This window comes from Vidua macroura, chromosome 4 (assembly GCF_024509145.1).
Source record: "Vidua macroura isolate BioBank_ID:100142 chromosome 4, ASM2450914v1, whole genome shotgun sequence".
Taxonomy (NCBI): Eukaryota; Metazoa; Chordata; class Aves; order Passeriformes; family Viduidae; genus Vidua; species Vidua macroura.
This window is the reverse complement of record NC_071574.1, coordinates 66,945,364-66,962,344: the sequence shown is the minus strand read 5'-3', so window position 1 is coordinate 66,962,344 and position 16,981 is coordinate 66,945,364. Positions and strand designations below refer to the sequence as shown.

At 38.9% G+C, this 16,981-nt stretch overlaps 1 protein-coding gene across 1 annotated transcript in view; it reads left to right on the top strand.

Moving 5' to 3' along the window:
• UVSSA (UV stimulated scaffold protein A) overlaps positions 1-16,157 on the top strand; it is a 47,880-nt gene extending 31,723 nt beyond the window's left edge. The window contains exons 10-13 of the mRNA XM_053975955.1: positions 4,092-4,275; positions 5,100-5,211; positions 9,643-9,826; positions 12,927-16,157. Coding sequence (XP_053831930.1) covers positions 4,092-4,275; positions 5,100-5,211; positions 9,643-9,826; positions 12,927-13,020 — 574 coding nt within the window. The 3' untranslated portion in view covers positions 13,021-16,157. The remainder of the gene's footprint in view (positions 1-4,091; positions 4,276-5,099; positions 5,212-9,642; positions 9,827-12,926) is intronic.
• Positions 16,158-16,981: the final 824 nt, after the last annotated feature.

Sequence of the window (16,981 nt, the reverse complement as noted above, 5' to 3'; positions counted from 1 at the left end):
GAGGTGGTAGGTACACATCAGAATTTATTTCTCACAGTCAGTTTTTAAAACCCTTTTTACTATTTTTAAATGAAAGTTGGGTTGCAAAGTCCTCCCTCTATGTATAAATTTTGTTTAAGTCCACCAGAACTTTGGTATCAGTGTGTACCATAGCTGGCTTGAAAAAGGCAAAAATCACTGACTGGCTGGGTTGTAAATTAAGCTCTTATATTCTTAGCAGTATTACTTTAACTTAGTTTTTTTTCTTACCAAAACAAAGAAAAAAAAACCCAGCCTGTAATCACAGTGCTAAAACAATGTTGACAGAAAGGAACAAGAGGAAATCTTTGCCCCTGCACCTGATTTTGTAAAATGCTGAATATCTGTTAAATTACTGAAAACTGGTGCAATTTGATGCATAAAAGTGTTTTACCCCAGTCACTACAGGCTTTGGATTCCATCTCATGTGGTATAGGCTCTTCAAATCCTATGAGGAGATTTTCAGCAGGGCTTTAAGAAGCATTTTTTTGTGATAATGCCAAAAAGGTAGTAAGGCCTTATTTTACATTGCAAATGAGTTATTCAAGTCATAAGTGAAATCAGAAGCATATTTCACTGCCTGTCTGCCTCGTGCTGTACTGGTTTATTTTTATGCTTCCCAATAAACTAGAGGGCACACTTCTGAACCATATAGTCTATAACTACAGATGTGCCAATCTAACTAAAGATAATTTAAGTAACTCTGCACACACAATACCATTGACCCCAGGTATAAAATAGACTTACTGAAAAATTAAGGTAGTTATCAGTCAACTCCTTTAGCATTTCTGTATGCACCCATACTGGCTCTGTAAGATTCTTAGGGGAAAAAAGCAAACTGAAGAATAGAAAACACATGTGGGGTGTGTATGGAATTAGAATTTTTAAAATCTGAAGGGGAAAAGTCTTTCTGTTTCATTTAGCGGTTCACTTACTTAATCACAGCATTTACAATAAATTAAGATTTTAACAATGAGAATGTAGCTACCAGGAAGATTTTCTAATGAAGTTTTGTGGGTTTTTTTTTTGGGGGGTGGGGCAGAAGGTAATGTATGCTGCACAGTGTTGAATTGTGTAGAGTCTGCTATGTCAGCTTAACAGAATTATTTTGGATAGCACGGACCTTCCAAACTCATCTACTCTCCTCCTTGAATGAAATCAGTTTACTCTTAGAAGCAGAGTGAAATAGCTGGTGCAGCACTGACTGTGACTAGGATGTTTCAATTAGCCCATTTTTGCACTTGCTTCAGGATCTCTGTAAGCATCTGGAGTTAGAATTTTTATAAGCTTCCTGTCAGATTAGAAATTAAGGTGATATAAGTTCATTGAAAGAGTGCAGCAGTTCTCCAAGAGCTTTCTCTTAGATTTCAGTTAACCATCACTTGTCTTTTATTCGTCCTCCTCCTCATTTATTGCTGTGCCATTGCAATTAAAGCCTCTGTTATTTATCTGGATTAGGAGCACTTTAAATGTGAGTGAGATGTTGATATTTTTCATCTTTTAGTTGATTATCTGTTCCTCTTCTGATCCATCTTACAAACAGGTTTTACTTGTCACATGCATCATTTTTTCAAACAAGTATCTGCCTGTTTATAATGTTGCTTAACTTACAACAAGAAATCAGAAAACTTTGGGAACTGCCACTGCTTTGTTCTTCTCTCACCTGCTTCTAAGTTGTGTTGGGAGAAAATAAGTTATATGCTTGTAATAAACAGTAATATATTAATATATACTAATTAATATATATATTAATATATTTGTAGAATCAAGCTATTTTAAGTTCAGTTCCCAAATACTGGTCAATGATACATAGGACAAAACATAATTTAAATATTCTTGACATTTGTTGGGTGCATATTTAGGGGAAGGGAGACAGAGAAATTAATAAATAGAACTATTTCCTAACTGGAAGGGTTGACACTCACAACTGTTAAATGCTTCTTCATTCTCATGTAACTGTAATTTGATAATTGAGACGGGAGGGGAGTTCAGACCACCAAAGGACACTAGAATTTTACTAAGAGACTCTGTAGGATTGTCATGCTTGTGAAGATCCTTTATGGTGCCTTTTTTAGGAATGCTTTTCCCTCCATGTGGCTGCAAGGTTAGTGACCCAGAGCTGCCAGTCAGTTCTGCTTTCAGCATTGCATTAAAATAAGCAAATAAGAAATTGATGTTATTATTTTATTTACTCTCTATTGTATAATCTTGCCACAGAATTTCTGAAGCTAAAATACTGTACTGTTCAAACATTGGGCTGAAATTGTATTGATTTAGAAAGACTCCCAGGGCTTTTGGGGTTTTTTGCTATTTTTTGCAGAAGTGTTCAATTAAAAATATATTGTTTAACCAAAAACTGTGGCAATACATTACTGTGTTTATTGTTGAACTAGCTTCCACTGGAACTCTTTGGCCTTTATCCCCTAATTTACCAGAAGAAAGTTATTTGTACTTTCTGGCAGGTTAGCATTTCTCTGGCACTAGTAAGGTGTATTTGATGGAGAAATTACAGATAAAATCAATCTGTTTAACAAGAATTTTGTTGAACATTTTTCTGATGATGGCAAATCACAGAGATGTTTCAGAGATTCCTTAATCCCTTTTTAACCTAGTTCTAGCCTCTTTACATAGTTTAAATGATCAACTATTTCATTAAAACCAGCAGCTATGTATGTCGTAGGTTGCTATGGTCAGATATTTTCCTCTCCTTTTTTTTTTTTTCCTTGTCGTCTGCTGAAAACTTGGTCAGATTAAATTAATCAAAACTTTTCAGGCCCTCTGAAGTAATTCTTTCAAGTATTGGCTTATGTGTTTTGCCAAATTGTGACTGGTGTGATGAGTGAAGCCACTGTTCATGGGTATATGGCTCTGCAGTCCACAGAAAGCAAAGCAGGAATGACACCCAGGGATATTAGTGAGTGAGAGGAATTGGATAAGGATAGAGAAAATCCTCTCAAATAACTCTGGAACTGATTGGGCTGAAGAACTATGTGGAAGAAAGGGACTGTAAGGTGCCTTTAGGAGTTTTATGTCCTTATCAAGACATCTGTCATCTAGATATCTCCATCTTGCTTGTCACGAGCAGCAGACATGCAGGCTGCAATTTTTTTTCCTCAGTTTAGCTGTATTTTTTTCCTCTTTAACTTCATATTTCCTTAAATTTGGGGTGGGATTGTTGTTAACTTCAGATATCTTAAAATCAGATAACCTAAGCTTAAGCTGGTCACCCTAATTCCTTTTCATGAGTAAGAGAAAGAAACATTTACCATCAGAGGGACAGTCATTGTCTCCTAAGATTAGCATCTAAAATGAGTCAGGCAATTGCTCTCTGGGGTTGCCCGTTTTTCACTACAGGCTGTTGGCAGCTTGGGGTGGCTAAAATGAAATTATATGAATGCTGTTGAGAAAATCTTTGTTTGCCTGTCTGTCTGTAAATGTAGGTAAGGTCGCTAATTTTAAAACAGATTTTCAATGGATTAGCTTAATTACCTAGAGGAACACCTGCTAATTTCTCAGATTTATGGACACTGTGTAGGAGAATCTGGAAGAAAGAATCTGTGTAAGGCTCAGCTGATTGTTTGCTCTTTCCTGTGGTCTCAGTTCATTGCAGCATCCTCTGATTCCAGCTTCTGCTTCTCTGCTGCTGCAAGAGTCCAGCTATCAGGAATGAGATCAGCCACATTAAGATCAAACTGTTTCCTCCTTGATCTGTCTTCTGTGCTTAATCATTGAAGTATTTTGTTATGAAGAATGTCAAGTACAGAATTACAAAGTTATTCACTGAATCTGGAAATTGGATAACTGACTCTGGATGTCAGATCATGAACTAAAGCTAAGACTTGTAATAGCTTAGCAGGTTAAACAGGAAATCAATACTAGACAGGCTTTGGTGGTATTTTAAAAATATCTTCATAATACAGGAGCCATAAGAAAGACTGGTAGATTCCTAGGGGTTTTTCATTCACTAATAATTCCCTTCCTTCCACATGTGAGTTTAGCACAGGTTGATAATGGCATCTCTGTGTTTTCTTAAAATTTTGTGTGTGAATTATTTTAATTTGTTGTTTCCACAGATTTACCTCTGAGCACCGATTTTGGGCACCCAGTGAAGTAGAGGAAGAGGTGGAAAATAAAGAAATAACAGAAATGTTAAAAACCAGGTATATAACATTTGCTGGCAAGTTTGAGCCAGTGAAACATAAATGTCGAGCACCCATGCCTGATGGAACTCTGTGTGAAAGACAGGATCGGATTAAGGTAGGCACCAAGTTGCATCGCTTCCAAGATCTGTGCTGTGTGGAGATCTCCTTAAAACATCCATAAAAATTTATTTCACATTGTAAGTATAGCTCAAGGGAGTGAAAGAATATTGTGTTGGAGAAGTTCGTTGTTAATATGTGCTCTGTAAGGGAAACATCCTTTTGGTAAAGAAGCTGTAAACATTTAAAGAACTGTCAAATTTTTTTGGCATTCATTGTAGGTTATCTGGATTTTATTTATTACTGTGATGTGTGAGTACCTGGCATTAGGGCCGAGATAGTTCTTTGCTGAAATTTTTTCCTCAGACACATATTTGATATTAACTGTTTCTAGAAACTTACATGTTTGAGGGGCAAAGAAATTTTAATCACAAATTATGTTTTATGAAAGCTAAACTCTACACAGCCTCAAATTACGAGCACTATTGAGCAGAACTGCTTTGCTTAAGTACTTTGTTCTACTATCTCTGTTTTTCCTGTATTGTCTGAGATTGAAGGATCTGAATGCACTTCAGTACTTTTAATGGGATTGTTACAGGACAGGGATATAACATAAACAACAATATATGATGCAGCATTGGTGCCCTAGTTCCAGACTTGACAGGATGTGCTACCTAGTCTCTTGAAATTGGATATTTGTTTCAAAAAGAGGTTATTTCTTTGAGATTCTGAATATATTAAACACATTATGTTAATGGGATTCTGATGCTTTCTAAAGAGGACTGGGAGTCAAGTGTAGTTTTGTTGCTCAATTCTGTTTCCAGCTTTAAGCTGTGTTAACGGTGAGATTTTTTTTTTCTTTCCCCCCCTTTCTTTCTCAAGTGCCCTTTCCATGGAAAGATAATTCCTCGGGATGACTCTGGGATTCCTGTAAATGCAGAGGACAGAGCCAGAGAAGAAAAGATGAAGTTTGAGAAGCAAGCAGCCCAGCCAGGTCTGTGTCTGCATAGCATCTTAAAAAATTTTAAACAAAGCTACTAGGCAGAGGTGGGAAATACCTGTTACCTCTTTTGCTCCTAACTACATTCTCCCATTTGCATTCCTATTGATTTTAAGTTACAGCTCATTCACAGTAGTTCTTGCTTATGTGATAAATACAGATACATGTGTAGACAGAATAACTTTAACATTGCATTTGTGCTTTATTTCCAGTGGATTTTGTTATGTTCCCAACACTGCTCAGACAGACATGTTACAGCCTTTGTCTTAAGGAACATGTTTATCAAGGATGGTTGGACCTGTTCCCTGGGAAGTGCTTGACAGTAACTGTTCCTATGCTTCTGCAAAGAAGATGTCTAATCTTGCTGGTCCCTAAGACTTGTGATTTATGAAATATAATGATAGTATTATTAGGATCATTGTGTTACTACCAGTTTTAGGAGGGCATGCTGGATTTTTATTTTTTAAACAATTGGGAATGGGCAACAAAACTATTGGCCTTCTCCTTGCATCCTGGCTGCAGCCTTCAGGTGTGGAGGGGAAAACTCCTCCTTCCCCAAGACAATTTGGGCATTTTTAGCCAAGGTGTAGCTCTGTACTGGTAGGTGAGAAATGCAATGAGTACCCAGGCAGGAAGACTTCCAAGGGGAATAAAAGGCTTTTGTGCAATAGTACAAACCCTATTAGTGATGGACAGAAGATACCTGGTGGACTACAACCACCTCTGGTCCACTGGCAGTCGATGGACTGCAAAGGAAGATGAGAGAGAAGGATCTGTCCAGCAAAGACACTGTGTATAATTTGAGGGGACAGCTTTTCTTTAACCTAGTTCCTTCAGCAGGTCTTAGTTTGCTCTGGTTTGAGCTATTTATTGTAGGTGAGTATTCTGCATTCTAATTAAACTTACCCATAGGCATTAGCATTTTGATATCCTGTGCCATACTTCCTTTCAGGAGTCTCTCTTCAGGTTTGACTGACTTGATGTTTGACGATTATGCATATTATTAATGAAGCTACTGAACCTTTAATGAAACCTATTGAGAGCCTGAGGAACAGTTACCTGTATTCAGAACAGGAATCTGTATTCAGAAAGGTCTGTGTGGAATCAATGTGCATTTAAACACAGAATTGACCCACCCAGTGTCCTTTAATGCTTATTTGACCATCTTTGAGTGACAGTGCTTGGTGATCACAGCAGCACACCACTGCAGCAATTACTGAACACCTTCTGGTATTTGCAGGTGTCAAAGTGCTACATTTGCAGGTAGTTTCCATCCCTGTCCAGGCAGAGTAAGTGCTCTAAACTGGCATCCAGCCAGAAGTGCAGACACTGTTGGACTGTCACAGGGAAACCAGGATAGAGGTGTGGATGTTGTGTTAAAAGGGAAAGTTCCCAGCTTAGTTATTACAAACTCAAACCAGCAAATTAAACTGATAGGTGTTCTTGAAATCTCAAACTAGAAACTAATATTCTGGTATAAAAATCACTTGGACTGAAAAATATTGATTTCTTTTTTTTCCTGTGAAATTGCCATTGCTTGAGGCTAGACATAGTATTTATTTTTATTACAGTGTCAGCTCAGTGTTGTTAGAGGCTTCTCACCTCTGGTCCACAAGGATGTGTCTGTTAGTCCCAAACCAGTGCTGGCATTGCTCCTTGTGTTATCGAATGTGGTTGTTAAGCTGAAATGTCACACAAAGGTCCATCCCATCTGTCTGGGGACATACTGCACAAGCTGTGGCACTTTAATTTGGACAAACCCTCCATGTTTCTAAAGCCATGCATATACAAGATGTCACTAAATGCTTCTATCCACTTTCTTTTTTGCTCTGCCTTACTATTTTTATATTTGCTTTAGAGCATTTTCATCAACTTTTAAACTTTTTTTTGCTTGTTTTGAGGCTTGTGGTTTGGAGGGGTGTGTTCGGTTGGTTTTCAGTGGTGTTTGGTTTTGGGGGGTTTTTTGATTACAAAGGTCTTGAAGCAAATCTGACCAGTGCTGCTATGGGAAATACACAACTGGGAACCCACCAGACAGTCAGGAACTGTTTGACTGACAACATCATTAATGATGGCAGTTTGAAAAATCTGGGAAAAAAACACTTAAATTTGGGGATCAGTTGTACGGTTAAATTGCACCAAAATTCTTCTTGCAAAATTCTACTTCCTACTGGATGGTAGATTTATTTCTATCTTTATGTGATTAAAGGGGGAAACAGTTAGATAAAAGTCATATGGTTTGTGTGCTAATGACTGTGTTTTGACAACACTGTCATTGTTATTATGGATCATCTATTATCTTAGCACAAAATTTTGAACTCTAGCTAATGCCCACAGGAAGGTGCTTTGAGCTCTTCAGTCCTGGAACAGTGAATCAGTTGGGATTACGCTGACCCGCTAATCTGCAGCGTTCATCCTTTTCCCATAGTTCACACACAGGAGCAAATTAAGTGCCTATTTTTTGTGTCAACCCTGAAGAGTATCTGGTTTTTCAGCCCTTAGTGACTTGTTAACAAACAGGTATCAGGACAGGCTGGTGAAGGCAGGCCGCTGGCCACTCAGATGTGAAATAGCATCTCTTTACTAACTACAGTATTGATTCCCGCCTACCCTTGCAAACTGTGTAATTTTCTTTTCCCTGCTGCTAAACTCAGTAACAATGTATGAAGAGCTTTAGGGGCCCATCAATGCTCAAAAAGCCTGCTCTTCCCTGGCATTCTATTGATTTTTCTCAAAAGCTTTTAAATTGCTCCTTCATTTTACTCAAATGCTCATTTCATCTCTACTGGATGCCGGCATTTTTTCGTTGTGTTTAAACAATTGCTCTATTCACGGGGTTCCTAAACTGTGACGCCTTCTTATTACTGGGAGATAAACTGTTTAGACAGTTTTCCTTAATCTTGGATTAATCGTTCCTGTATCTGAATTGTGCTGTTCTGTATTCCCTCACTTCAAAAAAAAAAAAAAAAAAAGTCTGTGAGGTCTTATGATCTATCAAGTATATGTGTTCTGTTTTCTCCCTTTGTAACTCTCCTGTGCAGCTCTTGAACAGCTTGGTTTTCCTCATGCTTTTTGCCATGTTGGATTTTAATCAGTCCTTGCTTTCATGTATGATGGTAGTTTAGATCTAACCTTTCCTTGGAAAATTGCTCTGCTATTCCTTAACACCGTGTTCTTAAGTGAGGACATTGCCTCTGACCTTCCTGAAATGTTGTTAGCAGCATTTGTCACACTAAGTGACCATCTTGGTGTATAAATGAAGTTGTATAGTCCTTTAGGACTGTTTATTTTTCTATATTTACAAAGGTGTTATGTAAGAGGAGTAGACATTTGGTGTTAAAATTTCTGCAGGCAAGAAAGGCTGACTGACACAAGGGAAACTATGACAAATGATTGGCAATTACTGTTGTTACAATGCAGTCTTCTGGCATTTCTGCTGAGTGTGGACCATGTTCTTCTTGAAGTAGTACTTCCTGCAAATTTTCCAACCTAAATGCTCTTTACAATGAAATTAAGTTTTCCTAAATTTCCCCTTGGCAGATGTCCATCCTCCAGCCACATTTTTACTTTGTACTTTGTGTAACCTTATTTTCATACACAAGACTACACTGAAGGTGAAAAACTTCAGCTTCCTCAAACAGTCCACAGTCTAAATTGTTCATGCTTTTTCCTCTGATGGCATCTAGGCTCAGAATCCACTCACAGTGTATGGCTGGATTCTGAAGCATTAAGGTTTTGAAAAAATGTAAAACAAGATTTCATTTAGATAAATTAACCTGTGCCATTGCCAAGAGAAGAAATTTGATTTTGATAATTAATATGAGGCAATGTGGGATACTTAGAAAGTAGTATCTTTTTCAGATGCAAAATGGGTGTCATGGCAACAGGGTCATATTGTCCTACTCAAGAATTTTATGTAGATGTCAGATACCAGTTCATGTTTTAAAGTACGTATTACTGATGAAAAGAAATTACAATGTTGCCAGCCCTACTCTGCTAAAAGATTGATATATTCCATTTTTTTAGGTTTATTTTTAAGTTTATCCAGAATTTATTTCTGCAGATAAGTTCCTCAGCTACATTGTTGGCATTTTCATTTTTAAATAATAATCACTGTTTATTTACCTCTCCTGCATGGAATAATTTCCTTGGAACTTTGCTACTGGGCTACTGAAGAACCTTGACTTAGGTCTTCCTACAGAACAGTTTTATCCACAGCAGTTACTAATACATACTAACACAGACTGGCAGGGCTGCTTCATCCAGATCTGTCATTTTGGGAAACTGCCTTATCCTCCCCTTCCTTTATGTGTGCAATTTGTGTGGCTCTGCCCTCACCCATTGGTGACAAGAACCTCTTCCTTAGGGGACTGCAAACCTCCCTGGGTTTGGAGTTTCATAGTTCATGTTTTGTATTTTGAACAGAGTGGCGAGATCCAGAATTCATGAGAGAAGTTGAAGCTGCTACAGGACTGGATCTTGGTTCCTCTAAAAGTAATGGAAAAGGACAGAAAAAGAAAGGGAAGAAGCAAAAATATCCAAATCTGACAGACCTGAAGCAGCAGGCTAACACGTCTCGTTCCCGGCTTGAGAAGAAAGTCTTCAATAAGTAAGATACTTCCATTCTCTAAAGCCTGTTAATTACTGTTTCTGTTTGATTCAACAGTACTTTCTGTTTCTACACTAACATGCACTTAATAAACAGCTTCTTTGGCTAACTGCAAGCAAGAATATCGTCCATATGTCTAGAGGGTAAAAAATAGCAGGTACTGACAGCCAAGGTTATTTCTTTGACAGTGTTTTTTAACTAATTTGCAAAATTTCCCTTTGAAAAACTTTTTTCATCCTGTCTCAATTTTTTTAAAACTTTAATTGCTGGATTGGCTTCTCTGGATGATCATTTATTAGTCAGGCACAGCATCTCAAGTGGCTGTGGGAACCTGCCAGCCACTCCCAAATGTGCTTTAAAACATACAGTAGCTCCATCTGTCCACTATTAACACCATTTTTGATGCCTGTTCTTGCTTAGATGTGGCTACAACATAAATTTGCCTAAGCATGCTCTGGTCTTTATCAAATGGGAAGCAGCTGCAGCTATTTAAAGAGTTTCAAATATCAAAAATTAAATAGTCAAAGGAAAGTAAAGTTGTCAAATAAAAAAAGAAAAATGGTTATTGTAAAATCATTCATGGTGGGTTATTCTCTAAGCATACTGGATGAGTTGAACAGCATCCAGGACGCAATGTTTGTTTAAACTCAATTTTCCCTTCTCTGATGTACTGGTTATAATAACAAAGCCAAACCCACATTATTTTTGGTTATGGAAATAGCACGTTTTATGTGAATTTCTCATGTCACCTAGTCTTAGTTAGAAGTCAGAGACATACAGTTCTAGTGATTAGAATTTCATATCATGGTTTACTGTGGTTTGTGCTAATGATCTTGAGTGTGTGCTGGTGCCAGGCACAGGGAATCAAACCTGTCAAGTTTTTAATAGGTTTCATGCTTTGCAGCACTAAACAAGATGATAACCTTGGCTCCTTATAACAACCCCAAATTACTTGAAATGTATAGGTGATAAACCCAGGCTCTAGTCTGCCAATAAAGCTAAGTGAAATTGCACACAGATCATCAAAGTGGGATCTCATTTCATTTACAGTATCACACAATCCACTGGTGCTAATGTAAAACCTACATGACATGAAAGTGGCAAGGCCACTCTGCACTGCTAAAGGCTCACTTTTCTCCTACCAATTAGGTAATATTTGAAGTGCAAAACCATGACTACATTTTCCTTACTCTGGTAACTTTATTGGCAGAATTTTGTTAAAAGTATACCTCTTCCAGGGTGTTTTTTCAGAATGTTGGTTTTCATTGCAGTTGCTGCTGAGAAAATCTTTAATCCCACCATTTAGAGTGTTATTAAGAAGAAACCTCTTTCAGATGTTTCAAAATGGCTTTGGAAATGAAGCCATTACAGAGAACAGTTACCAAACCAGAAGTCAGGCTGTTTTATTGGAGATAACCCTGGAAGCAGAGCTGGAATAGTGTGTAAGGGCTGATCCTGAAAGAGGCTGAGGAACACTGCCCAAGTGCATGTCTTATCTTAATTTTCCTGCACTGCTGGGAACATCCTCAGAAGTGATAAATGCAGACTGTGACAACGTAGAGTCTTAACAGCATGGGCCTTGAAACCATCTGTTTGTGTGACGGAACTTGCCAAACTTGTAGAAATCAAAGGAGACATCAGTCAGTGCCCTGCTTTTGAACAGGACACAGTCCCTCAAACCAAACCTGTAGCTGCTCTACCTGCCACGTCAGCAGAGCAGCCCAGTGTTTACCTGGAGATGTGTTAGGAGATAACACCCTTCATAGGCAGGGTGACAGCTGAGAACACCTGCAAACACCAGCCTCAGATAGCTGAGCTTTTGTTCCAGAGGCATCTAAAGTAACCAGTAAAAATTGGAACTTTAGAATCCAGTGAGGAGCAAAATTCCTGAGGCAAGGTGCCCTCAGCTTTGCACAGCAGCTGCTCTAAGTTTCTGAAGGGGCAGATGTTCACCACAGAACATTTTCCTGACTGCTTCTTACTGTTCTGTGAAAATTCCTCTGCCTTACCTCTGGAGGATGTAGGGGCCTGCTCTCTCTCTGCCTTTTATGACAATCTCCTACTCCTGTTCATGCTGTTCATCATTTTCCTCACCCTCAAAATTTTAGCTGTGTAATCTTCACTCTAAAGTTTGTGGAGGGGAAAAAAGTGCAGGTGTCTGAATTACCCAGCTCAGAAGCATTGCAGCCCCTCCCTGGAGAAATATCTGGGCACATCTTCACTGGGAGGAAGCAATGGCAGCCAATGGAGCAGCAACAGGGAGACAGACAGGCCCTCACTGGACTTGGAAGCACCAGAAAGTTTAGCAGCTCTGAAGTTCATTCCCTCACTTCCTTTTTGAACCTGAAGGATGTTCCAGAGCCTTCTGCAGGCACAGCAGGAGATGCAGAGGGCTCAGGTGTTTGCCCATCCCGAGGCAGCAGAGATCCCATTTGCATGTGATGTTTGACCGATGTGTTGGCCATACTGACCTGCCTGTGCTAAACTCTGAGCTCTTCTGCAGCAGAAGCCTGTCCTGGAGAGATACACAATAATCTCTGGTGTCTTCCTAAACTAGAGTTGTTGTTGTGGATTAAAAGGGAATGGGGGTGCTGCTGGTGTGAGCAAAAGAGTCTAACTCAGCCCACATCTGATGAAACAGAGTTCTAGTAACCTGTGGAAGTTCACATGAACTGAACAGCCAGCCCTTCCCTCACAAAAACATTCTGGATTGTGGGTTTGATTTCATAAGGGTTTCTGAGTACTGATTTTTTAAGATCTTTTTAGATACTTTTAGGGTTTTCTTTTCCCCAAGAGCACTTAGGTGCTTTTGAAAATCAAACTTGCTCCATGTGGCTCTAAGAAATAATGCTGGGAGGGTGGAATACACAGCCATTAAACTGAAAGACTTGAATTTGTTTACTCCTGTTAATAAAATCATTGCCGAATTAAACTATTTATATTGCTGCAGCTAATTTAGTTAACAAGACAAATTTGTTCAGCCTCATCAATGCCACGCTCAGAAGCCTGGTAGTGATTAATCAAATTCCCCAACATTCATAAATGTTCTCTGAGATTGAGTAGACTCAACAGTACTGTTGTTATTTTGTTTCTCTTTCAGAGGGGCCATGAAACGGGTCATGAAAGCCATGAACCGGGTGGACCAAAGGAAGCACGAGAAGTTTGCCAACCAGTTTAACTATGCACTGAATTAAATTCTTAATCACCCCTCCCTGCAATTCTTTATTACAAGAGTGCAACTGCAAAGCCCTTAATCAGAGATATTTGTATTTACACTACAATACTTTGCTAAGCACATTATTACAGGTGTCATTTTTAAATTGTTTCCAAGTGTAACTTATTTGATAACGAATATTAATTTTGGAAAAGATATGGTGCTATGGAATTGAATGCATTTAAAAAGTTGATAATTATTTGAAATATACATGAAATAGAGATGTTTTAATGACTTGTACATAATTTGGGTAAACTGTTCAGGTTTTGGGGCTTGGTTCTTTTCCTTCCTAAGAGACTTATGTAATTTATATTTCCTTTGACAGTACGTGTGTTTAATTTTCTGCTTTCATGCCTTTGGGGAAAAAGATACTTTTAAAACAATTTGATTGCTGCCAGGGATGGCAATGCACAGAGCATTTTTTCAGCTTAGTGTACAAAGTGAGCCACACCAAGCAGCACAGCAGCTGCTGCAGCACTTCTACAAACACCTTGGTGCAGAGTAAAAAAATCCAAATCAGCTGATGCCTTCAGATGATAAACAGAGTAGAGTTTGATTTCTGCAAACTGAATTCCAGGAGCTAAGTCAGTCTTGGTAGCTGTGGCACAGATGCAAGAGCTGAAATGGCAAAGATCATCCTGGCCTGCTTCTTCCCAAGATGCTATCCCAGTATCTTTCAGAGCTGCTCCTGGACAGCACATTGTTAAAGTCTGTACATGTAAACAGAATGTGCTCTCATTTAACTGCAGTTAAAAAAACTCCAGTATGAAGTGAAAATAAGAAGTTTAAGAAAATCACTCAAGTGACACAAGTGACCTGCCTGGCTTGGAACAGATAAAATTGCATCAGGCTAAAGCCCCAGAGTGTGTCTAAATGACCCAGATATAAACACAAGCACCTGGAATCTTCTAACTCCAGAGAGTTAGTGTGCAGCTGGATCCACTGTGGGTTGTAGTTCTTGGCTGGGTACTTAAACAAATCTCCCAAACTTGTTTGCTGGCTATAGTCAAGCTTAAGGAGAGAAAATGAAACAGTGACCAGTTGTGCTCTTGCAACATTTCATACAGCTTTATGGGTAAAGAAAATCCACAGAATCAGGAGGGTTGTGTTTGAAAATCAATTTCAAAATGACCTGCAAAATTCTCCAATAAAGTGCTCATTACAGAGTAGCATGAATTCTCTATAGCACAGGCTTAGTTACTCACCTGTTGGAGGTGTAAGGAGACTAAGAATTAAAAACTGGGAAAATTTTAACAACTCAGTGTAGCTTCTGACCACCTCAGACAAAAGCTAATTCCCAGTTCTGCCAAATACTTTCTGACTTGCACAAGTACTGCACAGAAAGTTATTAATGCTGACTTTTGATAATTTATCTTGCAAGAGCTTTGTAATTTGGAAGACATATTTTGTTCTTCAACAGAAGTTGATAGACTTCTGGAATACTGAAAATAAAACAATAAAGAGGCAGAATTTCACGTAATATCTACTGACTGCACTGGAAAGTAAAGCCACTTCTACTGGCTATTAGTCTTGCTAATGTGGCAGTGAAGATTCCAGGTGAAAATGTGGATAATGACAAACCAAGTTCATCACCAAGTCAGTTGAATCAACTGCTAAACTGATTTGATTTCATACTAAGGACAAAATCACACATACACACACAAAACAGAAAACACACAAACCCAACAACTCCCCCACCTCACACATCTGAATGTGGTAGCAACCATTGGATGCTGGGATTCCCAGACAGTCCAAACTTAACTGACACTTGATGTCACCTTCAAAGAGCCACAAAAGTCATTGTGCCACTATTCCAGAGATTCTTGAACCTGCAGAGGCTGAAGGTGTTCATTTATAAAACATACCTTCTCCCTGTAAGAAGAATAGGAAGTTTATATTGTGCAGTGACTCTTAGCCCTCCTTTGCTGGGGCCATGAAATGTCAGCACTACAAAGTCCCAGCAAACAGTAGATGCACTTGACCCCATGGAGTTCCCATTGTGGGCCTTTAATAAAGATCACAAAGACCAGGATTGAGAATGGAAATGACAGAAATCTGATGGGGAAAAAAGTGTGGTTAGTCAGTTATGTTCCACTGTGAGCAGCCTGGTCTGATGGATGGTGTCCCTGCCTCTGGTAGAGGGGCTGGAAATAGGTGGTCTTTAAGGTCCCTCCTAACCCAAAGCATGCTGTGATTCTAATGATGCTACTCATTCACATCAGTTCTAGAATTATCAGCTAAAACTTCCTGTCTGGACCCAACTGTCCAATCTGGCAGTTAAACCTAATACTATCACATGATCTGTGTGCTTTCCCCCTTCATTTATTAAAAGCATGCATGGAAAAAAAAAAAAAATCAAAACCAACAAAGTCTTCCTGGAGTGGCCTCTTTCATGCAGAAGGAGAATTTTCAGAGTTAAGAGTCCCTGGCAGGTGACTCAGAAATGGCCAGCTCAGACAGAGGTACCTGGACTGTGGGACAGGTTGATGGCCAATGATGACTTTTTTTAAAGCTCTTCTGATGACTTTCCTCTACATCTTTTTCATTTTTTTGCCCTGAGCCAAGATGAACCATTGACCCTTCATAGGGAAATGTGTAGACTGCACATCCCCTGTTGCACTGTCTTTATTCCCCTGGTCCAGTGTGGGACAAACCCTTCCCTTAACCCATGTTAATTACTGACACTTTTTATTCAGTTATTCCTCTACAAGAGCCACTCAGCCTGTATACATGCAACAGGTCTTGGATGCTGTCACTTAAGCATTCTCATTAGACCTGGTCAGACGTAATTCCAAGGGTTTGGGGGAGCTTTCTCCTTTTCCTGAGTTTATCAGTAGATGTGATGGAAGAAGAATTTTAAGAAGCCATCTCTCTCCAAAGATCCAGTATACCTTCACTAAATAGAAATCCTTTTACCTTCAAAAATTCAAAATAGATCAATCTGCTTTTTTGATACATCACACTTTTTGTGTGCCAGTTTACTTAGAGCAGTTTGCAAATTTGAGATCCTGGGTTTACCAGTTACAACTGTCCCTGTGACATTTCTACTGGAACTTTTCTATTCCTGTCCTCAGGGCTTCTGGGGGAAAAGAATAAATACAGGTATCATTCACATAACCTCTGTGTGCGGTTTTGTCTTTGTAACTCGCTCCAGCACCTTTGCAATTGTACTTCTGCTTACTGGGGATGCTGTGTATGATTTCTAGGTACCTGCACACCTTGAGGTGATTTGGCCCTTAGAGTGTTGTTAAGGTGAACAGTTGTAATACATGTTGAATATTGTGTGGCTGAAGGGACTCAGCTGAAGTGAGCTATGCTGGTGCATTTAAATCTTCTTTCTTAACCAGGGTTGTGTTAGTGGGGAAAACAAGAACTGTAACAGACTTCTCCATGGTTATTCTTACCTGAGCACATGGTTACACCTGGGGAGTAAAACCCTGAAAGGAAAAAAAAGATCACAGTATGTGCCATACCACACCATGTATGGTCTGGCACTCAAATACAAAGCATTTAGTAGCATAAATGAGCTTGGTATGGACCTTGTGAGCAGGGCTTCTGAATGAAAGCCATCCTTCAGCACATCCAAGGTTTCTGGGGCAGGGTGGTGAGCCCATAGTCATGTTTTGCACAATGCCTTGTGACTCCATTTTCTCTAAACTCACTTGAGGCTTGGCTTTATCAACCTGCATATGGCTGAAAGTCCCTATTACAAAAATACAACACTAAAAAGTTCCTAGAAATCATGGTTAAAATACTTACTTGTAGTTCTTTTCTTATTGGTAAGCAAAACATAAAAATAGGATTTGTAAGCAGTTCTGCATGGACATCGGATCATACCACACAGAACAATTTTCTACGTTGGGGAAAGGCTTCAGTTAATTAAAGTGGGCATTATTGGAAAAAAAAAACAACAACTTTGTTTTGTGGAAAACAAAAAGTAA